The following is a 24,870-nucleotide window of genomic DNA, read 5'->3' as shown; positions in this document are numbered from 1 at the left end:
AATGTCATAGTGCAAGTATCACAGAAAGTCGGCCATTTTGGATTGAAGGTCCAATTTTGAGGCCATTTTGGCCGTTTACAGCCTCCGTATTTGATCGAACTCCTCCTAGGGATTTCGATTGATCGGCTTCAAACTCGGTCAGTCCTTTCATAAGGCATGTCCCATCTAAAGTTATCAAAACGGTGAGTTTTTGAGTATGCTGAAGGGGGGTTAGCAGGGGTCAAAGTTCACCTACTCGCCGTAAAAAAATAAACTGCTATATCTCCTACACAGAAACTCACAGAGGCACCAAAGTTACTGTGATTGATCATCATCGGGTGTCCTAGAATACCCTATGGTCGAATGATGACATCACTTAAGCCACGCCCCCTGAGAACAGGAAGTGTAATGTTTTACTGTTAACGGTCGCTATCTCACCCCTTTGACCTCATCAACATGAAACTGTGCCCAGACACAGAAGACATGTTGGTGTATTGAGGATTCTAATCCCTACCAGCTACGATGGAGCAGGTGGGCATGGCGGCGTGGCGAAGTGACCTGTAACGCCATCGCCATACATTTGGCTCAATTCCACATTTTTAGGCCCAGCTGCTCCACACTCACAAGGATGGATCCTCATCCACTCCCTGACAGGAATCCATCAGAATATTTGGTGGGCGTGGCCTAATTTCTCTATAGCGCCCCCTAGAAACTTTTAAATGATCAGCCCCAAGCCATGCTTTAACCTACAATTACAAAACTTTGTACACATGTGTACCATGTCAGGACTTACAAAAAAGTCTCTTGGAGCCATGGTCTAAACCCCACAGGAAGTCGGCCATTTTAGATTGAAGTTCAGATTTTGACCCCATTTTTGGCGTTTATAAATCATTTCAGTAATTCGCCACTTGGGGTCAGTATTGCTCCACAAATGAAACAGCAGATAAACAGGATGAAGAACAATATCAATATTTCGCCAGTAGGTGTCAGTGTTCCTCCACCAATCCACGGGCGGATGAGCGTGAAAACTTTGTGAGAGCGTTGCCATGAAATTCTAAAAGGATAGAAATGTCTCAGATAATTTTTGTTGAATTAAATCATGCAGTAAATGTAGCGTTTTCTTACTTCTTACAAACCATTTCAGTAATTCGACACTGACTAAGTATTACTCCAACAATGAAATAGAGTGCTTTAGAAACACAGCTGAAGATGATGAAAAATGACGAACTGTAGTACTTCGCCATGTGCATATGATCGGCTGTAAATGACACGTGGATCATCCGACTGACGCCAAATTGGATACGTATGACCTTTGTTGACCTCTAAAGAGAACAACAGCATTGAAATATATTTTGACTCCACTGCGCGTCCTACATTAATCCGCCAGCTATATTTCCTCGCTAAACCAATGAATCTGCACCACATTTTTTGCATCGTCAAGGAGCGCCTCCGAACGCATCAGTGCGTACCGCCTGGTGGACGGGCACGGAAACTGCACAACAACTTCTGTGTTAGCACGTGGCCAGCGTTGATGGAATCTGAGCAACAGCTTCCGCGGTGCGGGCGGAGGAGCTGAAAACTGCGTGAGAGCTTCTGTGGTGGCTGGCGTGAGGCGGCGGTTGCTCGTACCCCGCGGTGGCAATAGGCCGGAGCGGCGCTTGGCTGCGAGGGCCGTTCGAGGCTGCTTGCAGCTTTAATTTTGTTTTGTTTTTTGGCTACCGTCTTTAGAAAACAATCACCAAACCTACATGTGGCTGTGCACCGACACACAGATGAGTATTTTCATGTTTATTTTTGCGTTGTCGACTATCGGGCAGGTGAACATATCTGATTAGATTGGGGCGGCTGCACTGACTCTTGGCCTTTGTTCCCTTCCTGCTGTAACCGTCACTCGGCTGTGTTTGACTTTCGCCTCGTCAGAGTCGGCGGCGATCTCCTGCCTCGTTCACAGCCTTCCTCGGTCCAAATCACCTCTAGTCGCATTCAGCTTGAGAGAGAGAGAGAAAGCGCACAGCTGGTTCGGCTGAGGAGCAGACGGAGGAAAACTCTGACAGGATGTGTTGTGCTGGGAAGTGCGCCCGCCTGGTGGGCCTGATACTGCTGCCGTCGGCCTTCATCTGCATGATCTCCAACTTGCTCCTTTTCTTCCCCAACGGGGAAAAGCTGGAAAGTGACCAGATAACCCTGCAGGTCTGGCTCATGGGGGGCATCATCGGCGGAGGCCTCTTTGTGAGTTTCAGCGTGTTTTCAGTTTTATACAGTTTTTATTGGGTCTTTAAAGTGTACTTGTGTAAACTTGTAAATTCAAACGTCCTGATTTTATGGAGTTTTTCTGAGGAGCCTGATAGAATAATGAGGCATTATTCCTCTAAGTGGACGATCATTTCAGTCCCTTAATCCTGTTTTCTGTTTTTTGTAATTTGTGGTCATTTTTTTCTTTTAAAACCTTTTTGATCGTTGCCGCATTTAGGTTTCATTGTTGGAAAGTTAAATAGAAAGAAAAAAAATTAAAACAAGATCATTAAGCAAGCGGAACCTAAATCAAAAAGCAAAAGGAAAACTTTTGCCAGGTCAGAAGAATTGATTGTAGTTCAACAATGTCTGAGCATCAACATTCTTAAATTTATTTTTGCCATACTTATCTGTTAACAAAAGTTACTTTGCATGTGAAATGAAAATGCCAAATCTCTGAGTTTTATGACAGAAAAGATGCAGAAAACATCACAAGTCTTTCTGAAATTCTTGGACCAAAACCCACAATAAATTTTCAGTAAAAAAAATCAACAACAAGCATGCATTTTTTAATACCAGTGTTATAAATTTATCAACATTAAATAACAGGAAATCTAAATGACTGTTGAAGCAAAGAGGTCACAAATTTTACATTTGAATGTAAAAGAAAAACTAAATTGAACTGTTAATTTATTTGTTTTTTTTTCACAAATGTGAACTTTTCAAGCTCATTTTAGTTCAGTTTGATTTGAACAAGTTAATGCAAATGCAACAAAAGTATTATGCAATCACAACTCCATAATATAATATAATATAATATAATATAATATAATATAATATAATATAATATAATATAATATAATAATAGTGTTTAATTGTCTCCAAAAGTGAAGCCATGCATTAAAAAAATAACATTGGTCGCCTAACTCTGGTCTCAAAAGTCCACAAATTCTCCCAGAAGTTTCTTCTGATGCCACTTTGAAAATTTCAGTTGTTTTAAGTTTTGAACATAAAGTTGAGTTTTTATGACGTTGTTGAAGGTCAGCGTGTTGTCAATGAATCTGCTTATAGAAAACACCAACAATTCCCACAGAAAAGCGTCAATCTGTGAATGTTTGTGGACATTATCTCAACATTCAGAGGTTATCAAGATAATTCATAAATATTTAATCTGCTAAAGCAATGAGTGCCGCCTCTAGCTGCTGTTTTTTTTCCACATGATAGAAACATGTGAGACAAAGACCAGGAAGTTCGATCCCTTCCTACCTCTAACTGTGAATGTTGGGCCCAGTTAGACACAACCGGCTTCAGGATTCACAAATATTTGCCCAAGGAGATAAGAACACAGACTCATGCATTTACTGGGGCCTATTTGATGTTGGCATAACATTTAATCTCGTAGTTTAAGCTTTTGTCATCACGAGTGAACATCCTAAAGACGTGTTTCAGTCATAAAACAGAAACTTGAAAGTGTAGAGTCACGCATTTATTAGGCAACATCAGCATTGCAGGACACACTGAACAGTTGTTGTGTTTTTTTTGTTGTGAATCCCATCTTCAGTTCAACAGCACTGATGATCGTTTGTTTTTGTGCACTTATAGATGCTGTGCCCGAGCTGCTCAGCTATCAGGGCCGGGGGCAAGGGTTGCTGTGGACAAGGCTGCTGTGGCAATCGCTGCAGGGTGAGTGGAGTCGTCTGAAAAAGAAGCACAGTGGGTGTTGTGGGGACTGGTCTGATAACGGCTAAATTATGCAGCATGTTTACAACCAAGAAACATTCAGCTGCATCCTTAGAGGAATACGTAGCCTTCACTTTTCACATCATTCTCTTCAGGTCTTCTCTTTTTCTAAATATATTGTTCAAGAACTGATACTGCTTCGTTCATTTTTACACCACTTCTTATTTATCAAGAATTAAGAGAGTAGAATAGAATAAAATAGATAGATGTTTATTTGTTGAAAGCTACTGTATCTTAGGTAATAAATACAAAGTTTGAAAAATATATATATACCTAAGAGTGATAAGTTCGAAATGATTACATAAAAAAAATAATAAATAACAAGCAATCACATGCAATATATTAATCAATAAATAATCTATAAATGAGCACAGAAAAAATTGAATCAATCAATCTCTTTAACTATAAGTACTTTTATTTTTTTCTTGTTCTGCAGACTGAAATATTGCCCATGTAAAATACAGCTTTCACATCAACGACGAAGAAAAAAAAAACATTCCAATTTCAGTTCACCCTTGCTGTGAAAATGAAATCACATAAAATATTCATAAAAACAGAAAGTATGCCCTCTGTTAAATCTAGCATTTCACTCCCACAGAAGTCAAATGCTAGATTTCTATTTCTATCTTAATTTACCAACGACAAAAACATCTTTCAAATCATAAATATCGTTTCCGTGGATATCTCATGTCTCTTTCAGATGCTGAACTCAGTCTTTTCTTCTGCCTTCGGTCTGATTGGGGCGATTTACTGCACCAGTGTGGCCACGGCTGCGTTGGCGGTGGGACCGAAGTGTGAGGTTGAAGGCAAATGGCAATACCCCTTTGAGGACTTGGGCACGTGAGTGTTCCTCCCATCCTGCTGTGTCACTTCCACTGACGACAATAACTGCTGCAACTTTGGAAACTTGCGAGGCGATAGCTGCACATTTCCATGTGCGGTTATTGTTCTGCTATCTCAGTGGTCTGATCGGTTATATCACTCTTATCAGACAAAGGACAGTTTTAGTTCTTCTTGGAAAAAGTTATAAATGCAATGCCTTTAACATCCAGCAGGAGGCGTACAGAGCCAATGATTTCTTTTCTAAGTCGACTTCTATTTGAGACTCGCTCAAAATCCGAAACAGACAGCATTTAAATGCACGCGTTGCGCTCATTCCATCTGCAAATATGAAATGGAAAAGTATAATCTTAATGCCGTTTACCTTTGCAACCCTGGCGGCCAATAAAGAATGAGTCGATGCAAGATCCACCCAGTAACAACGTCATTGGCATCAGTGGTTAATGTCACAGTAGATATGATTTAACACACCTGATGTGGAGATTAACGCTATCAAGCAAAAACGACAGTCCAATAAATATGAACGGAGCCTGCAGGTTGTTTAAAAGCCACCACTGTTTACAGGGAGGGACCTTTTTATATTGCGCAATTTATGGAAGGGTGTAATAATTCAGCCTGCACTTGTGCTTCCTGCAGAAAACCCCAGTTTCCTCTTTCTTTGTTTTTGGTTTAGCCAGCACAGGATCCTGGGCAGAACTCACAGTGACCCTGTGCTTCTCTCAAACCAAAAAGAACAACGTGGAAAAACAAGAACTGAGTCCTTCTGATCACAAGATATAATCGCTTGTTTGCACCAATAACTGGAGTAGTTTAACTTTAGACACTCTCCACGTTTCTTGGCAACATTGTGTGTGTGTTGAAATCAATTTATGTTTTAATTCAGCGGCATAATCTGACGGTAAAATTCTTACAAAAATATAACCTGTAACTTCAGTACATTTATTCAGTGGGGAATCAAATTAAACAACATAAATGACAAATTTGACCAAAATCGCTGATACAAAACAAGATGGAACCAAAGTATGTTTTGAAGTATGGATCACTTTTTACTGATCATTAGTGTCATTAGTTATTTTTCAGACAACTTCTCAATATCTCATGGCGAAGGAAACGTGCCATTCAAGTAAATCGACGTTGTGTTGATCTTCACCAGGCGGAAAATGACTAAACAGAAATCGCTGCGTGTACAAAGTTGACCACATGTACAACCAGAGCAATAATTAAGGAGTTGGAACTGTGACAATGCTGGGCAAGGAAGAACAAGTTTATCTTGATGCTACGCACATCAAGAGAGGGTGAAAAACGGCCAAAGTTCAACATTTATAAAAAGAGTCTCCAAAACAACCATCAGATGTCATCTGAAAGCAAACTGGTTGCTTAGGAGGAGTAGAAGGAAAAAGTCTTTTAAGTCCTACTATCACAAACGTTTCTAGGCAAATAGATGTTAACCAATGTTATCTAAAATCTACAGGTGGATCGGAGCCAATCGGAGATTAGAAAAAGAAAAATGGCATTACTGGATTGACTTCTTTGCAAACAGCATTGTACCTCGGTGTCTCAGCTTCTCAAGTGTGTTTTTCTTCAGAATATTTGGATACATTGCACAAAAAGACCCACAAATTTTGTCAAATTTACTTCCAACAGAAAAACTAGTGAATACTGAATGTGCTTTGGTCCAATCCCACTGAGCCTCTTAGCAGCAAACACTCCAGGTGGGTCGTGCATAATGATGACTATGAGGAAAAATCACTCCCGCACTCATAACTAGATTACGCATGATTTTATCTCAAACTGATAACATTTGTATTGACCTTATCCTTACATAAAGCCCTTTTGATCGTTACTATCCAAGGATCCTGTTGAAGCTGCACAGGATGCATCTAAACTGAGCAGCGAGCCTCCACTTAAACTCTGTAAGTGGAGGTAATGTATTGTTTTCTACAATGTATTGTAATGTATTGTTTTCATCCCATTAATTATACTTTTTACGAGAATTTTAATACTTGTCACAGAATCAAGAGGTTTCAACATCGAATCAAATAATTTGGCTGAATAAACTAATAACACGTCACAGGATGAGGATCTCACTCTAAATACAAAACAAACAAAAAAACATTTTGATACTTCTCTCTGAAAATATTCCTTAACATAAATTTTTTTCCAATGATGTGGTCAAGATGGAAAACACATCTTGACCACATCATTGGTCAAGATGTGTTTTCAAGTTTTGATTTAAGAAGTTGTCATCTTAAAGTCTTTTTAAGTGCCAACAAAAACGTCACTTTGAATTAGATTGCAGCAATTTATGCTAGGCGAGTTTCTTACTTTTCTTTTTTTTGGTTTCATTAGAGTAAAACATGGTCTCTAACTCAATCATTTCCCTCTTTTTTTTTTCTGTCAAAAGGAGAAAAAAGGCCAAAAGATTCCCACATCTTACCTGTTGAGCATGTTTGTGTCAGTGTGGTGCATCCTGAACAATCCTCTCCTCACTTCTCTTTCTCAGGGGTAATGGCAGCTACCTTTGGGACCAGACCATGTGGTCAGATTGCCAGAAGCCTGAGAACATAGTTCTGTGGCACATCGTGTTGTTCTCCATACTGCTGGGGATGGGCTTGGTGCAGCTTGTGCTCTGTGCCGTCCAGGTGATCAACGGCTGCATTGGATGCATCTGCGGCGACTGCCGGGACGACAGCGATGTGAGTCCAATAAATCCGCACTCAAACCAAACATCCGGATCGGTTTGAAAGAATGGGAATGAGTTGTTTACTAAGAACATGTCTGAGTTTTAGAGATGGTGGTGTTATCACAGATTTTAGTTCTTATCAGAGGAAACAAGACGGAGGAAAAAATAGGCGTATGAGTTTTGATTCAGTCTTATCTCTGTGTGGGTGAGTTGGTAGGAATCGTTCCACTAGACAGGAAACAGTTACCTGACATCCTCTCATTTATTGCCATATTTTACACAGGAAAAATAATAATAAAAAAAACATTATGGAGCTTTGACAGCATGCTTCATCCTGTCAGGTGAGTTCCATGAAAAACAATCCATGTCAACAAATCAATTAGTTGCAAATTTCTGTAAAAGCAAACAAAATCAAACATTAAGCAGGAAAGAAATGTCTCATATTTGTGTCCAGTTTTATTTTCAAGCATGTCTGCATGATTCTAAATCACTCCTGGACTGAAATTTAAATGCATGTAATTGTTTGATGACAACATAATTGATCTATTGTGCTCTTATCTGTAATCATGCACACACACAATGCCGGCACATTGTTGCAAAAAGGTATTGCGCAAACCACCGCAACTCCTATAATCAACCAGTCCATAAAGGATCAGAATCAACAAAATTCAAAATATCGAGTGATAAAAAAATTGCATGTCATCAATATCAATTTATCATGATTATTTATCCCCGACTTCATTAAAATGACCTGATTACAAAGAGAAATTAATTAATAAGTGCATGAGAAAGAAGATGTTAAGTGTTTTGTGTAAGAAATAAAGCTTCACAAAGGTATCAGTATTTAAAAACGGTGCTTTTGCTGTAGAAGTTCTTCTTGTGTGCAATAACGCAGAAAAGAATATGTCTGAAATTTCAAAATATTGTGAAAAGACACATCTTTCATATGTGTCAGTCATTAATAAAGACTACGCCATTTTTGAAACGCAAATTTCAAATTCAGAAATATGAGTGAAATTGTCCAATTTCAATTTGTAGGACTTTAAATGCTGACAAAAATAAGCAATCGAGATGGATTTCTTTCTGTACAAGTCAAATACTAAGAGAAACCTGTCTGCACTGCTTCGAGATTAACGGTTACCCTTCAGATCCGAGATTAGTGTCTAAAACGTCACGTCCAGATGTCCAGCAGTGGCTGCACGTCAAAACATTCATGACTGAACTACGCCGTCAAAATGGCACACAGTAACACCGAGCTCACACTTATTAACAGCTCACAACCTGAAATGCCTGTCAATGGAAAGAAAAATATGTAAACATGTCTTTTGTGCCATTGCAGAGTGAAAGTGGACTATAAAGGTAAAGAAGAGGAGAATCCTGCAGAGACCGTCCATCGCCTCTGGCAATGTGACTCCTGGTTCAAATGTTTGGCTGAATAACCTATAATATGTTTATTTTCTTTTAATTTGTTTCACTTTGCAAAAATGTCCACCCTTTTACTCCATTTTGTACTTCTTATTTTGCTCATGTGTTCTGGTGGCAGGTACTGAGCCCAATAAAAACTTCACATGTCAGGATGTGTTTAGCTTCATACCTCAATGTTGATCAGCTGAAAATGACTGGGCGAGGATCCATATGCTTGAAACCTCACAAGACTCATTTAGATCATGAATGAGAAATTCAGATTTCTCTTTTTCTCCAAAGAATTAGCTATATTTAGCCAACAAAAGACTGAAATTAGCTCTCTTTTCAAGTTGCCCTGTTTTACCTTAAAACGGAGTCAAAAAAAATGCTCCTTTGACGTCTGTCTGGGTTTTTTGTAGATAAATAAATGAGCAAATTTTGGAAAATATAACATACAGCTCTGGAAAACATGAAGAGACCACTCCACTGAGCTTCCTGGTTGTTCCACCAAACATTGATCTCTGAACCGAGTTCAAACATAACATAGCTGTTGGGGTCGAAGAGGCCAAAACTATGTCCGTTTGTAGCCTGGTGGTGTTAGAAGGTCGTGTCGTGTTTACTGATGCAGACAAAACAGTTGTTGTGTTCAAACACAATAAAGAAGGTCAGTTTGAGACGTCAGGACCAGCAAGAAACCCGAACCAAACATTTTAATTGAAGCTCCAGCTCTGCTAAGTTCACAAAAATAATCCTAAATTAAACCTTTGCACATGGCAGGTAGGTATTTAAGTGCAAAACTGACTCGTCTCGAGCCTTTCTGAGAAGATTTTGTTTCTGGTTGCTTTTATTCAGTTTTAGCGTTGTTGCCTTAAGATCCATTGATTGCTTGAAAAAGCGCTGTGAGTTTTACACGCATGTTTTAAACTATTCATCGACTTTAAAGAACAATCTGTTCAGTTTGAGTCACTTTTGTGAAATCTGACTTGTCATCATCAACCTGAACATTTCATCTTCATTTAATGAGCTTTGGCCTCGTTTGGGGTTCTTGAGTTCTGTATGAATCTTTTTACTTTTTCTGAAAATTCATATCTGACGGCCTGCTAACTTAACACTCAGGTGTCACTTCGTAGCTATAAACAACAATTTCCCTCCTCCTAACTCAGCGGTACTAAACCATAGTTTATCAGTTTATTTTTAGCCGCTGGTGACCGCAGAAACCACATATTTATACACACGCCGTATAAAACGTTTGCTCCCCTTTTTCTCTCTCACTGTCATTAAAAACGTCCACCTTTACAAAAACATGCTTTTTATTTGCTAAACGTCAAAAATACTGAAACAGAGAATTAAAATAAAAACACAGAATTTGTCAAATCTTGCTCAATTTAATCCAGTTTTTTTCTTTTTCTCCAAGCTCCATTAATTGGGTTTGGACCTGGCTGCGTGCATCGTGCGCAGATTAGTCCACGTGACATTGTGCCAGGACAAACGTGCACATGCGTGTTTGTGAACACGTTCATTGATGCAGCTATGAATCGTCTGTTCCGTCCCCTCGCTGTGATTATCCCGTCTGGGACGTTCTGCTCCTTCGCTCAGAGGAATCTCTGTCAATTGCTCTCCCCCGCTCCCCCCCCTCCATCTGGCCCCTGCAGTTAGGCGAGCCGGCTATAACAGGATTACCGATCGAGACGGGGTCAAAAGGTCAGAGCGCCTCCCGTGGCCACTGTGAGCGCTGCAGCCGACGCTGTATCTGCACACGCAGTTCCTGTTAGTTCGGTGCAGGTTAAGCTCATAATCTTTTGTTGCCATGGTGCCGCTTCTTGGTAATTGTTACCTAACTTTCAAGTTAAAACCCTGTTATAAAGCCGACGTAAATATAGACCGGGTCTGCCGAGAGGCCAAATAACCCAAAGCTCTCAGAAAGTAGGAGACGCCTAGGTGAACGCTTCCCTCAGCCTGGAACTGTTTCATTGAAATTGTTTTCGAATTATGTTTTTAAGACAGATTTGATCAAAACGAGACGCATGTGTGTTGTAATTGTTAAAAAAAAAAAGATTATCCTATATTACTAAGTCTGAAAAGGTAAAATAGAGGGAAATATCTGAGAAACAAACACAAGAAACAGGTGTATGTGTTTGGATGAAGTTATCCAAAAGGAGTCTAAATTATGCATACAGGTTCACATGCTGCATATACATGCAGCCTCAGTAATAGTAATAGTCGGTCAAATTTTCAAGAGGGAAAAAGGAAAAACGTCACGTGTCCTGTTTCACACAGTAAGAGTTAAACAGTGTGATTGGGTTTTTTTTGCTGATCAGCCAGTGCTGTGCAGTCCTCTTATATAATGTGGAGCTCAAAGCGAGGAAGTGTGAAGAATCTGGAATGAAAGAACAGCGGGACAAAAGAGGCTGAAATGGGGACAGGGTTTGTTTTCTGGCCTGAATAACAAGCCAGTGAAGAACGGACTGGTTTGAACCAGAGAAGTAAAAACAAAACATTTTGGCCTGCATGTCTTCAAAAAGGATAATATGAACTTTTATTCACCTGATGCTCATGAAGTTCTGCACTGCTCCCCTTTTTTGTGCTTTGGATGAAATCTCGCGGCTCAGTCATGCTGTCACCTGCAGCTTCACTCACATTTTGACCAAAACACTCACATCTGATGGCTCAGCAGCGTCAAACACCCAGTAATTTGTTTTCAGCCTCTCGCCGAGTGACTCAGACTTGAACTGCAAAGCGACTCGATGTCCAAAACAAATCCATTCGGTCTCAGATTATGCAAGCGTTTGGCCAAAGTGTGAATTAGCGCACACCAAAATGGATGGTTTGAACTTTTTTTTCTTTTTTAGATGTTAAGATGCAGAGAAAGTGTGAAACAACTTACCGTGGACAAAGATAACCAACTTTGTTCTCCATGGATGTTGATACTATCGCCAGCCAGGCTGACGTGAGGAATAGTGTGTTTGCAGCTCACCGAGACGTCATCTGAAGACAAAATATAAAGGTTTTGTTTTAATTGCACATTTTCAGACAATACTTGACTTTAAGACTGGTTGAACTGAAAGATTGATTTGCTCTAACAAAGTAGGATTTTCTTTCAGTTCTTCAGTCTTTATTGTTGTGTGACTTTGTCCTCAGACCATTTTAATCATGAAGTCAAACATAACGGATCAGATCTGTTAAAAACTCTTCAATATTTTAAAGAACACCAGTGTTTGTAGTTGCACAATGCAGCTTCAGGAGAAATTGAACAACTGAAGGATATATGACAAATGTACTTGTCACAGATTTATTGACACGTCAGGTCAGTTCACTTTTATTTTTATCTGTACTCAACTCTGAAAAATTCATCATTATTATATTATAATAATAGCAATGTGTTATAATCTGTTAACTATTTTTTTTTCTTTGGTGGTGACTTTGATATGTAGACATATTTCTTGAAAGTCTAAAAAGCCACATCAGCCTTATCCTTATCCTGACCGGCAACAAAAGAAAAAATAACGCTTACTGAAAATGTCATTTATAATTTGTCACTGGTTGACAAATTGTGCAAAGAATAACTAAATATCAGTATAATAGTAAAAGGTTGTCCTTTGTAAAGATTGCTAACACAGTAGCAACCTGCTCCATCTCTCCTTTGTTTTCTTTATGATGTGCAATACAATACCTCTGTAACTACAGTTAAGACACTCACCAGCTGGGAAATTTGAACTGTTGGAGGAAAACATTAAAACAACAAAAAACAATTACGTTAAAGGAAGTTCAATGTTTCTGTGTGACCAATGAATCCCAAACTGTTTGGACTCAAAGCGTCTGAGAACTTAAAGTGAGATATACAGACCTGTACGGCCAACGTTACATCTCGTTTTCACCGTATTTATGTGGTGAAAATACACACCACATAAAAACTAAGCTGTCAGTCACGTTTTTTTGATTTATGAAATCAGTAACAATTCCATAAGCAGGCTGCTAACGCACACCGCGTTCCAGATAATTGACGGAGGTGAGACAAAATGTATTGAGGGAGGAGACAGAAAGGGAACCAGCAGTGAGCGACCTCAACCAGTTCGTCCCAGCTTCATGGAGCCCGAACAACAGCAGGCTGCGAGCGTGGGAACAAACCGAGAGGAGGAGGGAGAGACGTATGGCTGCAGGCAGAAAAGACCGGTCTCATCCTGATCCTCAAAAACACCTCATCTGAGTGACGTTTTAATTTATTTCTGATTTGAATTTAAACTCACAGGGTGGCTGCATGTTCACTAAATGTTCTATTTAGTTTTTTTTAAAACATCAGCCTTATATGACAAGGTTAAAATCTAAATGACGACAGTCACCTGACACCGACACAGATACACACACGCAGTGAAAAATAGAAAGGGCGACTGACAGTGGAAGGAATAAACCTGAATAGTCAGGTTTTTGATAAATCTTCAAGCTCTATAATAGACATCACTGAGATGTATTTAAGCACTATAAGTCATAAAAGTCACTGTAATGAGCCACAAAATAAAGATAAGATCAAATATAATCAATAAATTGAACTCCAGTGTATTTCTACCAGTTGCTCACTGGTTGTTCCTATTTCTATGTAAACACTAACTCAATCTTTGAAGCACCAGTTTTGATTTGACTTGAAAAAAAGCATTATTTTTGCTTTCCAGCATACAAAACTAGCTTAGAATAAAGTCTGCTGAACATTATCAAAATACTGGAGCTGTTGAAGCATAAGGAGTGGATCTAACTGTGTCGTCAGCATAAAGATGGAAACTAGCACATATTAAGACCCCACAACTGATCCCTGGGGAACACCTTTAGCTGCACAAACAACAGTAGAGGGGACCGATTATTACTTCATAATTAAATCAAATGTTTTTGTCCAAAACTGACATGTGCATTTAGTGCATAAAAAGGTAAAGCATAAGAGTTATAACTAATAAATTTGCCTGAATTGTTCCATCTTTGCATGAGTTGTTTTGATGGATATTTCAACTCGTCTTATATTCCAGGCTCTCGGTCAGCTGAGCAGAGGGCCAATAACTCCCTCAGGTTGTGCGTCCAGAAATGTGACAATGCTAGTTTCCACTTTTAGCTCACAGTGCCTGATATCACAAGGCCGCTTGAGGCCAATGGGTCAGGTTTTATTAGATCCTGATACCTGAACTTACGACTCACGTGAAGCTACATGCTGTTGCCTCATAGCAATGTTTCAGTTATGAGGCAGCAGCACTGTCACCTTTGAAGGACAAGAAGGAGCTGCATGAATGCATCAAGGTAGCAAAATTACTACGCCATCACTTGGCAAAAATCTTTGTGAAAATGTGAATGTCGACGAATGAACAAAAGAAGAGAAAATCCTCAATTTTAGTTAGTAATTTAAGCATTCATTTGAGATTGTCTAATAATTTTAGCTTTTTCTTTTTAGAGGTCATGATGAGGTAAGCTAATTTGAATCCTGACCGGCCTGCAGTTAATCATCAGACAGCAGATTTAAAATTAGACACAATATTCCACTGAAGCATGCCTGTCCTTCACCCACATCCACAGCTGCAGACCTGGAGTGTAAAGAGGTAAAACATCAATCAGGAGACACAATGAGTAATCAGTAAAACATGTTCACCGTGACCTCGAAACACAATGTGTGCCTTTTTGATATGTCCTTACATACAACTGAAATTTCTGCATATTTAGAGGGATTTTATGCAATAGACCAAAACATGATTGTGAGGTGAGGGAAAAGAGTACATTGTTTCAACAAAATCCAATTCAACCAAGAGGTTCAGAGTCAAAAAGATCAAAGCATATCCCTGTGTTAGAATGTCCTAGTCAAAGCTCAGATCTGTGTTGTTCCAGCACATCAAATCCTGATTAAATGTGCTGAAGCTTTTGGATTTAATGTCAAAACACGTGAAAAAGTTTTATGAAACGTAAACAATTTAGCGAGGCACTGCATCGCTGTTTTCCCAAATTACAGACTTAGTTTTTGTGTCTTAGTTAATGTACTTTAAATCTGTCAAATTCCTGCCTTAATACTGTTATTTTTAGACTAAGTTTAAAAAAAAAACACTTAACTATAATCATACAGAAGACAGTGAACCAGCACAAATGTTGAGCAAATAAACAAAAGCATTTTTTTAAGCGTCTTTGTGATTTTGACAACAAAAGCTCTTTGTTAAAACAGCCTCTCACCACACCGTTTTAATAAGAGTTCTTGTTGTGATTACACAATGTCCATGCGAACATGTTTGGATCGGGGTGAACAAAGCTGCGAAAATGGACGTCCACACACGGATTAAAAGCGTTTTGAGGGCACAGTGCAGCAGCGGCTCTCTGAGCCGTGCCTGCTTTCTCTCAAATCGATTCCTTTGATTTCAGACCAGCGGGATCAGACTCAGTCTCAGACATCGTTCGGGTAAATTTCCACTGGCCTGAACTACTAACTCGCCTCCCCTCAATATTTCTCTAAATCGGGCCTCTGGGCTTTCTGTGCTTCCCACAGAAAGACTCAATAGATGCAAAAAACATGTTTTAAACCAACAACAACAACAACAACAAAAACACTCAGCAACAGCAGAATGACTTTAGGGTTTCCTTTAACATTAGTAGCTGATAGTGACTCTATAATATTGGTTGATGCAGATCGATATAGAAACAGGTTTGTCTTTGTGTTGTGAGGTCACAACACCAGGCGAATCAAAACTGAACGACTTGGACATTTGCCGCTGATGTTCAACTCAAGTCCGAGTAAACGCTCAGAGTCTGGTGTCTCTTGATAGTTTCTTTGGTCTTGCAAAGAATAATCACAACAGAAATATTCACAGTATCAGCCGTCCTTTTATCAGAAGTGTCTGCTGACACACGTCTCCAAGACCTCCACCCTCCTCTCCGCCTCGCTGTTGCCTCTTGATGATCGACACCAGGTTACTTAAAATGCTTCTCCTTCAACACCTGAACTCGTTTATCATTTAAACTCTTGTTCACACACATTAAGGATTGCTTTTCTTTCTCTAATTAGGATTTTTTGTACCTATTTTATTTGATTTCTGCAGATATTATAATTATAATAACTCCAGTTATTAGAATTATTGTGCAAGTTAAATAAATCTCTTGTACATTTTAACTATGCAATACTTTCTGAAAATGTTTGACATTTTCTTTCGCTGCAACTTTACAAACCAGTGCAACTCTTATAATTTGCATTATGTGCTGGAATCTCACAGTCGTTTTCGTCGACTTTAAGTAGATTATGCAAAACGGGACTGAATAATTTGTTGTCATTTCCAACCCCACACAGTCCGACAGGAAGCAAACAAGGAACCTGCTGAAGCGCAGAACGGAGACGGAGCGAAATGACCCGCATCCGTCAGCCCACATTCAGGAGCTTCAGGAAAATCCACGGAAAGTTGATGTTGAGGCAGTTTGCAGAATTTCACAGCTCCTCCTGATTGCACTCGGTATTGACCTGCTGGGATGTTCCTAAGATATTCAGAGAAGCAGGATCTGATTCATTTATCTCTTGAAACCGTAACAACATGTTCCCACTTTTTTTATGAAAAAGTTTCCACTTAAGAAACAATAAGTGCCAGACTAACTTCCTGGCTCAACTTTAGTAAGTTTTACGCTGACGAGAAATACGTTCATATAAAGTCGGAAACCTTATTCTCCTGTAATCAACAGGATGGTTGTAAATATATAATTCGCAGTATGTGTTATGACACACACCATGTTACAATGAAAGTCACGCTGACGTTCTGTTTGTGGTTAAATAGAAAAGAAGAAATAAATCTTCACAGGACTGAAAGCGTCATGCCAACAAGGATGGGCTTCCACTGATTCTTGCAGACGTCTTCTTCTTATATTTCATTATTTTCAGCTTTGTGAAAATGTTGAAATATCCACCTTTTTGCTGCCCCAGTGTATTTCAGAGCTGTCACACATAAAAACCTGATGAGGGTCAAGTTATTGCTCTTAATTTAGACCTTTGACCTCACTAAATGATCACAAGGTTAAACTTTGATAATCAAGCTCTTCAATACAACAAGTCTGGATTTTTATGAAAAAAAAAACCTATAGGAAAGTTCACACAGTAACAGCTATTTATAATGCTATTTCAGATCACATGGAGGCAAAACAATGCGGAGCATGCGGGAAGAAGCATGCAGGTCGGCGGCGCAAGGCGAAAGCTGAATGGAGGGGAGGAGGGAGCAGGCGTGCCCATTCAGCATGCTCCGGGGATTACAGCAGCCTATTTAAAGTTCAGCGCCACGGAAGCTTCCCCCACGCCAAGAGGACGGGAGGCAGAACCCCGGGACGTGCAGGACGAGGCAGAGCTGCTTGACGCTCCGGAGGGTTTTTAATTTAGAGTGTGCAGTTACAGGGAAGGCAGAGGAGAAGGACTGACTGATCAGAGCTGGAAAACACACTAAATACTTACATTTTTTTCCCCCCTCCACACATTAAACAGACCAGGTAGGAAAAGCAACTTTCTTTGGATTTGTAATTAAAAAACTCTGACTAGCATCACCTTTTAAGCGTGACATCAGTACAATAGATGTGGCGTCGATTGTTACAAAACTGATGTCGTGTTTGCTGCAATATGAGGTTATGCATTGATTAGTTTCTAAGAAAGAAGGAGGCGTGTCAGTAAGATGTTTCGGGTTTTGATCTAACAATGAGAGCCGCTCGGTAACTGTTTCATCGGAAACGGTCTTGTCAAGCCTCATTCTTTACGCCTGAATCAGTCACTTATTATTCCAGTTAACTTGTCCGCCAGCAGTACTGACCGTTTTCATAGATGTTTAGGCCTCCCTCCGCTGTCACCTCTCTCTCTTAGACAAGCAAACATGAAAGCTGAAAATGCAAACACAGACACGTATTGCAGTGTTTATTCATGCAGATGACGAGATTACCGAAACGGTGTCTGATGAGCGAGAGCTCACACTTTCCCAATTGTCACCCGGAGCAGAGAACAACCTCTTAAACTCCACCAAAATGGACCAGAAGAAGGCGAATGATTTCATCAAAGACAACCTCAAATGTTTGAAACGCCGATTCTTGATGTGACTGATGACGCTTTGCTGCTCTTTTACTTGTGTTGATTAAGTAAATGTGTTACATCACGATGAGTAAGTACGGTACTTACAAAAAGAAACTGCAGATTAGAAAGGAGGGACTTTGAAAGAGGAAGAATTTCCTTCTTTTCATTATGTCACAGAGATGTGCTCCAGCGAGGCATCATTATATATTCATCAAATACTTCCACTTACAAAACAATTGACAGATCTCTTGCTCAATTTCATTTTAAAAACTTGAGAAATGAATCAGCTGTTATCATACAAATGTTTATATAAACGCAATGTTGACAGTCCAAATTATTTTCACGTTGTTCAATCATTTATTTTTGCGTGTGTCTGTCATGGAGTCGTGTGTTTTCCAGAATGTCGCTGTTGCTGCTATAATTTGTATTAAAATGTACACGCACTGCTGGATTTTGTCACTTGCAACAACTTCTGAGCAATTGCCCAGATCAGTATGAATAAGGTGTAAAACAATAAATGAAAAAAACACATTAAAACGGTAACTTGTGCCACCAACAGGTTTACTATTGCTTTTATGAGCAACACAGTCATAAAAGAACATAAAAGTGTGGACTTTTTTCTCATTTTAGTTGTTTTGGGGCTGCTGATAACTGATACAACCTTTTATTTTGGCAATTTTTGTTTAATGCTTTGAATTTAATATGCATCTAAGAATTCACTAGTGAACTAAAAATGCCTGTAAAGCAGAAAGCTCTTGTGTTTATTTACGCTTGGGTGATTTAAGGAAAATGTTGGCAGCAATGTTGTGCCTAATTTGTATGATATGGCTTCCACCCCCAAACACTTGGTTGAACTTTGGGTTTATGCCACTTTGCGCTGGCGCTACTGCTGTAGACAGGGGCGCAACTGCGTACTTTCTGAGGTGTATGCGAACATGTCATCTGCGTGTGTCTGTCGGTGTGTCAGCGTCACCGAATGAAGCCGACACGTTTTCTTTTTTAAATCGCCCCTACTTAACTTCACTGAAATTGTTCAGCCTGACTCACGTCTGCATTTTTGCCAGAGGTTTTGCTTCTAAGGACGGTGGTGAATCGGCGGACATTTTTAAAAAGACGCGGGTTCATAGCAGCTCACTGCGGCTGCGCAGTGTCCGTCTCTAAGCAACCGGGGGTCCTATTGCACCCGCCACGAGAATTTAGCTGACCTTAACGTTGCCTGTTATGTTTTGGTCATTACCGTTGAGATCTGTGTGGCAGGTGTGTATCAGACATGTATAGAAATACGGAACAAATTGGGCCCGGTATCGGTTCAATACGGCAAACAGTCAAATATGAGACGATTCCGTAGTTTATGGAACAACAACAACCCCCTGTCATTTTAACCTAGCTTCAGCTCACCTGAATATTTACAACTCTCTTGCTGATACACTGACGTCACTTACCTACTGTCTTTCAACCACTTCGAAAAGCTTTTCTTCGTCTCTCCGACATCTTTATCCTTCCTCTTCTTTCGTTTCCGCCTCGACGTGGTCCACTCGGACCCCTACAGCTACCTCACTCGGCGGGCTTCCGCTCGGACCCTCGGCAGCAACTCTACCGCTTCAGACTGATGCACACGAGGGTTAAATACAGGAAATGCAGACTAGAACAAATTTCCCCAGATCGTTTCGGCGCCCCTTCTAGTGCAGCGCCCCTATCCTCAGAAGGGCCTCATGAGACAGACATCATTTGAAGTGATGCTGTGTTGCTAGGGGTAATAATAGCACACAGTGAGCATGTGCCATGAAAAGAAAGAATCTGTGGGCACTAAATACATTATTCCCACAAGTCTGAAATGAAAGTGACCTGCGTAGCTTCGCTGGAACGGGGGCCAGGGAACCATTGTTCCCTCCACTTCTTCTCCTCCATTCTTTGTGCTATTTCCACCATTCATCTTTTATACTGTTCACCTTGCTCTACTAATGCCGGCTATATCTCTTGGTAGTCATTAGCCTTCATACTTTTTCTAATATTCAGCTTCCTATAAATTTTTCACCCCATCGGGGAAACTGCTCCGCCCTGTGGCAGAATTGAGAATTACAATATAAAATGTGTTTGTTTTGCCTATTAATGCCAATCAACCATCCAGTTTCAGGTCTGATGGAAGAAACAAGGCAGTGGCCATTTTGAAGTTGGGCAGTTTGACAGCTTTTATGGTGTTTAACACCTGGGAATAGTTTGAGCTGTTTTTTTTGTTGTTGTTTTCTTCGTGCTGCATGTGGCATGTTTTTGTAGTCACCTTGTAAACAATGCCTCCAAACAAATGTTGATTTCTCAGGAACCATAAAAGGTTTGGATTTCATCAGAAGCAATAGGGGAATGTTTCTGTCTTACTCAGAATCCAGGTTTTACATTACATTTTTACATTGCACAGATTATGTTACTGTAACTCTACATGCAAGTAGAAGCCTAGATGCAAATATTAGTATTTTAGCTACTTTTATGCAATTGCAGACATTTTGAAACGGTTGGACGGTGATTGTCGCAGACAGGTTGAACTGAAAGTGGCTTAATTGCTCAGGTGAATACCTCCACAGACAGGCATAAACATGTTATGAAAGTGATGAAAACCTGTTACGATACATTGGAACAGATCACAATCAGGCCTCCAGCATTGCCGCTGCTCAATGAAAACCTAAAGCCACATTTTAAGTCTAAGCATCAATATTCTTCACTCTAATCTCTCCAGTCCTCTACCACTGGCCTGTTTTGTGTTTTTTTTCTTCACAACTTTTCTTTCCCCCCTTCCCGTCTGTGGCCAGTGTGCAATCTGAGGTTGTTTTTTCCCCCTCCAACATCCCAGCTCCTGCGTTTGCTGCCAGATCCTGACAGCCAATCCGGATCTGTGCCCAAAAATTCCTCACCACTGACCAGGGCCTTCATGTTCTGGGTGTTTGTGAGCAGACAAATACAAACTTGGGATTGACCCGACCTCTTTTTTTTTTTCCTTTGGTCTTTTAAAACAAGTGCTATACTTTCTGAGCCCCTTGTTTCTCGGGTAGAATGTATAAATCCAGCTAAACAAAAAGAACTCGCCGTCTGTAAGACGTCTAACGTTACGGAGCCACACCTGTGTGAAACAGAGAGGAGGGACGAGAAAGTAAAGACGAGTTTATTGGGAAAAAACCTGTAATGTCCCAGCAGCAGCAGAGTCTGTGTATGCTGTCACGTCTCCAATGGAACCGCCTCACTGAGTCAAGCGCCAGCAAAAAAAAAAAAAAAAAAAAAAAAAAGCACACTGCTCTCCTTCATGTTGCAATCACACTTTAGTGTTTGTCATTAGATATCCAAATCTGTCCCTCTGTGAACAATGGGGCTTAACACACTCGAAGGTTTTCCCACAGACCAGCGCCGAGGTGGGTGTTTTATTTCAGGGAGGCCTGGGAAGAGCTCAAATGCATCCTCCAGGCATCTGCAGCGACCTTTGTGCTTCCTGTTTGTGACTTTCAAAAAGACGCGAAGGCTTCATTTGCAAATCCCCTTCGATCACCAGGTGTTTGTGGCGTGAAATGTCTTAAGAAATCGCACCTAGGCAACAACTCTCTGACCCTGCTTGAAGTCGGAAGATCAACGTGATTCGCTCACTGGTGTACCCAGCACTGACAATGTCAAACACACATTTTGAAGATAGATTGAAATTCCGATCTAAGATTGATCCGAGTTAATTAGACAGTACAGTTAAATGGGTGAAAGTTGGCTGATTGCAGGGAGTCTTTGACTTTGCAGCAATTCCTCATACAGAGCAACCACGGGAAGGCAATTTCATCCTTTTAATAGGAAGAAGAGAGACACATGAACACCTTTCTGTGTCCACATCGCTGACAGCAGTAGTAGCTTCGTCGGTGGAGCAGCTAAACTGATAAATTATGAGCCAGTGGAACAAGAAGTAGGATAAAAAGTGGGACCAAGTGCACCGTCTCAGGAGAACATGAGATTGTTGGCAGCAATATGTCAACCAGTGGACCCTTCCAGAGCTGCGACTCTGTTCATAAATGTGGAAAATACTACGAGTGCAAAGAGATGAGATCAGACAAAAACCATCAGAAACACAAACAAACCGTATCTTTCTCTATGTCTTATGTCTTGAGACGTCGCTGGATGTTTGAGGTTGGAGTTGATGAGAAAACTTCAGGAACTTTTCCTTTAGATTTTTGTGACCCGTAACCCAGAAGCGTCGCTCACGCTACAAAAAGAGATAATTACACAACGTCCTCAACGCTTTTGTTACCTTATGTCTCTTGTATTTGGATCGGCCACCTTTGTTGTTCATAAACTGAAGCGACAGCAGAAAATGAGTGTTTTGAACAGGGATGATGAGTTTATAAGCAATGTTAAAAATGTTACAGTACTCTGGGCTTTTTAGGGATGCAGACTGTTCCTAAATATCATAAACAAACACAAGAAATCATTTTGCAAAATGCTTGGAAGAAACTCCAAGAAAAATAAATGTAAAAATATAGACTGGATCTGTTTATATTTAAGTTATGGATCACTAGGACACATTCTTGCAGGGTTTTTTTTTTGTCATCATCCAACAGTTAACATGATTTATTAGAGGAGTACTGACAAGTCTGACAATCATCGAGTCCTTGCAGACCGTAAAAATAAACTGCAATAGTCTCTCTCGTCCCTGTGCTCCATTTTTAATGACCCATTTGTTAACCTAATTAGACTAAAATTAAGAAAAGACAGTCTGTCTCCAGGCGAAGGACTCCATCATCTTCAGAATTGGTCTGACTTGTTTTGGTCCGGAAAAGGAACTATCCTGACTGACTGGTCAAAAACTAAACGTCGAAACAAAAGAAAGCTCGGATGAATAAAACAAGCTGGTTGGGAAGAAATTTGTTTCCCTGCAGATACCTGCGCCTGTCCTCCTGTTTTAGCTGGGACATGCTTGCATCGCGTCACCTCGGCGTAAATCCACTGTTACCGGGTAGCTGATCCGTTCCTTGAAGTGCATTAGAGCGCTGACGTCCCTTCGCCGGGATTAGGGAGCGGGAGGGACGGCGGTGGTGATGGCACAGTAAACAGCGTCTGAGTGGCGGGTTGCTGGGCCACACTGCCATTCAGTGATACTGTCAGCCCACGTTAAGCTGCCGTGGCTCTGAAGTGCAGCATCATAATCCCATTAAACTGTGACCAGGGGACGAGGCGGGGAACTGCATGCCAGCCGAGCTGCAGGCAGATTAACCTGCTTTATCAAGAGCTGGAGAGGAAGTGAAAGTCACTGTTGAGTTCTGGTCATTCATTTTGTACACTTAACATCTGTTCATTTCCTCTCTGCCCTCAGACGACGCGGTCGGTCATGGGTGTGAAGATGCTGCAGTGTTTTCCTTTCTACAGACGGTGCAAAGAGCGCTGCAAGAGCAGGGAGGCCCCCCCGGCAGCAGGTGGGAAAACTGTGCACATTTTGTCAGGTTAATGCAAACTTCTTTGTTGGGATTTCAAGTCAAACGGCAGCAGTAGTAAGTCAGGTCGAGGAGAAAATATGTGAAAAATGATGACACTGACGCTGTCCAATCAGCTTGACGGAGCTTCAGCTATTTGGCCAGGAATGTGCAAAAGTTTCCGTCTCTAAGAGAGAGTATAAAAATGCCAAATCATTGATAGAATCGTTTCAAAGCATTGTAGCATTTTTTTTTGTTATGTATATAATACATGGACAACTCCAATGCAAAACAATAAAAACAACAAAATGTAAACAACAAAAATTAAAGCAGATGAACACTTTTGCAAGGCAATGCCAGTGCAAACCAAAATACTACTAGTATGAAAGCAAAAATGAGTCTAAAATTTGCTTCATTTTTTGTTCCTCTCTTTTACACTAAGAAAAAAAAAAGAGTGAAGTGCTTCATTGTTTTGCCTTTTTTTCCCCCACAGTTCCCACAGATGAGGCGAAGCCTCGTCTCTCCTCCACGACGTCCTGGGGCAGCGAGAGCGAGGGAGCGGGGAGCCTCAGCCGGGGATCCCAGCTCTACTTCTCCACCAAGGCCCGGCTGTCCTTCAGGCACCAGCTGGACAGCAACATCAACGCGGTGGACGCCACCTACTGAGCAGAGCGGAGAACTGCAAGGGAGGCAAAGGGACTGCGCTTCATGGATGGGTTGGGAGTCTACAGGCCGGAGCTTTTGCCTTTCCCCTGAAATGCTGAGAACTCTTGGAGGCTTTAAGTGAGAGGAAAACAGACTGGATGTGTCAGATCATCTCTAAAAACAACAAGAGTGTGTGTGTGTGAGAGAAAAAGGACTCGTTATGGGAGAGCAAAGGATGGTCGTTTACAGCTTTCTTCACCAACAAGTGCATTACTTTTTTTTGTTATTATTATCATCATTGAGCAAGTTTTGTATTCCGCTTTTTGTGTTTTGATATTTGTGAGTTTAAAAAAAAGGCTGTTTTCTCTTTGCTCGTCACGGCTGATTTTAAACTAACCGTTTTTTTATTTTTGTAGTTGTAGAGATTGTCATGACTAACTGGATCTGAAGCACACAACAACTAACATTAACATTTCACTTTCTAAATTCACAAGCTTATAGTGAATTGCTAAAAAAGTAAGAAATGATTTGTCATATTTTTTTGTTACAAGGGTCAAAAGGTCCCTGAAATCGCACATGAGAATGTCACTCCAGCTGTTTTATGCAATGTTTTGAAAAGGACAAAGTAAACTGAGCCATACTGCGACTTTTCTATTTCCAAACTCTCAAATATGGAATGTTTTAATGGTACTTTAATGTGCTTTCCTACAATGAACCTACATGACGATATATGCGGGGATAGTTTTCTCACTGACAACCTAAATTAATATATTCTGAGCTGCAGAGGTCTGCTAACATTTGTAATAAAACCTGTTTTTATATCAAGAGACTCTGACATTTTGCTTTATTTTACATTTTCAGTCAGAAATGTACAATCACTCATC

General features: G+C 40.4%; 2 protein-coding genes and 1 long non-coding RNA gene across 5 annotated transcripts; 2 read left to right on the top strand and 1 right to left on the bottom strand.

Annotated features, from left to right (window-relative positions):
* The first annotated feature begins 1,853 nt into the window (after positions 1–1,853).
* Positions 1,854–9,048, top strand: tm4sf5 (transmembrane 4 L six family member 5). 2 transcript variants are annotated; one of them, XM_055060228.1, is made up of 6 exons: positions 1,854–2,208; positions 3,814–3,894; positions 4,652–4,791; positions 7,295–7,487; positions 7,758–7,815; positions 8,814–9,048. In XM_055060228.1, exons 1-5 carry the CDS (start codon positions 2,035–2,037, stop codon positions 7,764–7,766), a joined length of 597 nt encoding a protein of 198 aa, XP_054916203.1. In that variant the 5' UTR covers positions 1,854–2,034; the 3' UTR covers positions 7,767–7,815; positions 8,814–9,048. The 2 variants fall into 2 exon arrangements, with proteins under 2 accessions (XP_054916203.1, XP_054916202.1); XM_055060227.1 differs by lacking the exon at positions 7,758–7,815.
* Positions 3,683–19,501, bottom strand: LOC129379446 (uncharacterized). 2 transcript variants are annotated; one of them, XR_008608178.1, is made up of 4 exons: positions 19,358–19,501; positions 17,662–17,728; positions 11,763–11,863; positions 3,683–3,908 (listed from the first exon to the last, which is right to left on the bottom strand). It is a non-coding gene; the product is annotated as an uncharacterized LOC129379446 (long non-coding RNA). The 2 variants fall into 2 exon arrangements; XR_008608177.1 differs by lacking the exon at positions 17,662–17,728.
* Positions 17,150–24,813, top strand: si:ch211-237l4.6 (uncharacterized protein LOC446130 homolog). Its single transcript, XM_055060229.1, has 3 exons — positions 17,150–17,347; positions 23,245–23,344; positions 23,835–24,813. Exons 2-3 carry the CDS (start codon positions 23,260–23,262, stop codon positions 24,005–24,007), a joined length of 258 nt encoding a protein of 85 aa, XP_054916204.1. The 5' UTR covers positions 17,150–17,347; positions 23,245–23,259; the 3' UTR covers positions 24,008–24,813.
* Positions 24,814–24,870: the final 57 nt, after the last annotated feature.

Source organism: Poeciliopsis prolifica, unplaced genomic scaffold (genome assembly GCF_027474105.1).
Source record: "Poeciliopsis prolifica strain line A6 unplaced genomic scaffold, Auburn_PproV2 SCAFFOLD058, whole genome shotgun sequence".
Classification (NCBI taxonomy): Eukaryota; Metazoa; Chordata; class Actinopteri; order Cyprinodontiformes; family Poeciliidae; genus Poeciliopsis; species Poeciliopsis prolifica.
The sequence above is the reverse complement of the archived record's forward strand: the minus strand, read 5'-3'. Positions and strand labels throughout refer to the sequence as shown.

Coding starts and splice junctions, on each gene's coding strand:
- tm4sf5 (XM_055060227.1), top strand. CDS start 2,035: ATGTGTTGTGCTGGGAAGTGCGCCCGCCTGGTGGGCCTGATACTGCTG. Junction 3,895..4,651: donor GCTGTGGCAATCGCTGCAGG/GTGAGTGGAGTC, acceptor TGTCTCTTTCAG/ATGCTGAACTCAGTCTTTTC. Junction 4,792..7,294: donor CCCTTTGAGGACTTGGGCAC/GTGAGTGTTCCT, acceptor TCTCTTTCTCAG/GGGTAATGGCAGCTACCTTT.
- si:ch211-237l4.6 (XM_055060229.1), top strand. CDS start 23,260: ATGGGTGTGAAGATGCTGCAGTGTTTTCCTTTCTACAGACGGTGCAAA. Junction 23,345..23,834: donor GGAGGCCCCCCCGGCAGCAG/GTGGGAAAACTG, acceptor TTTCCCCCACAG/TTCCCACAGATGAGGCGAAG.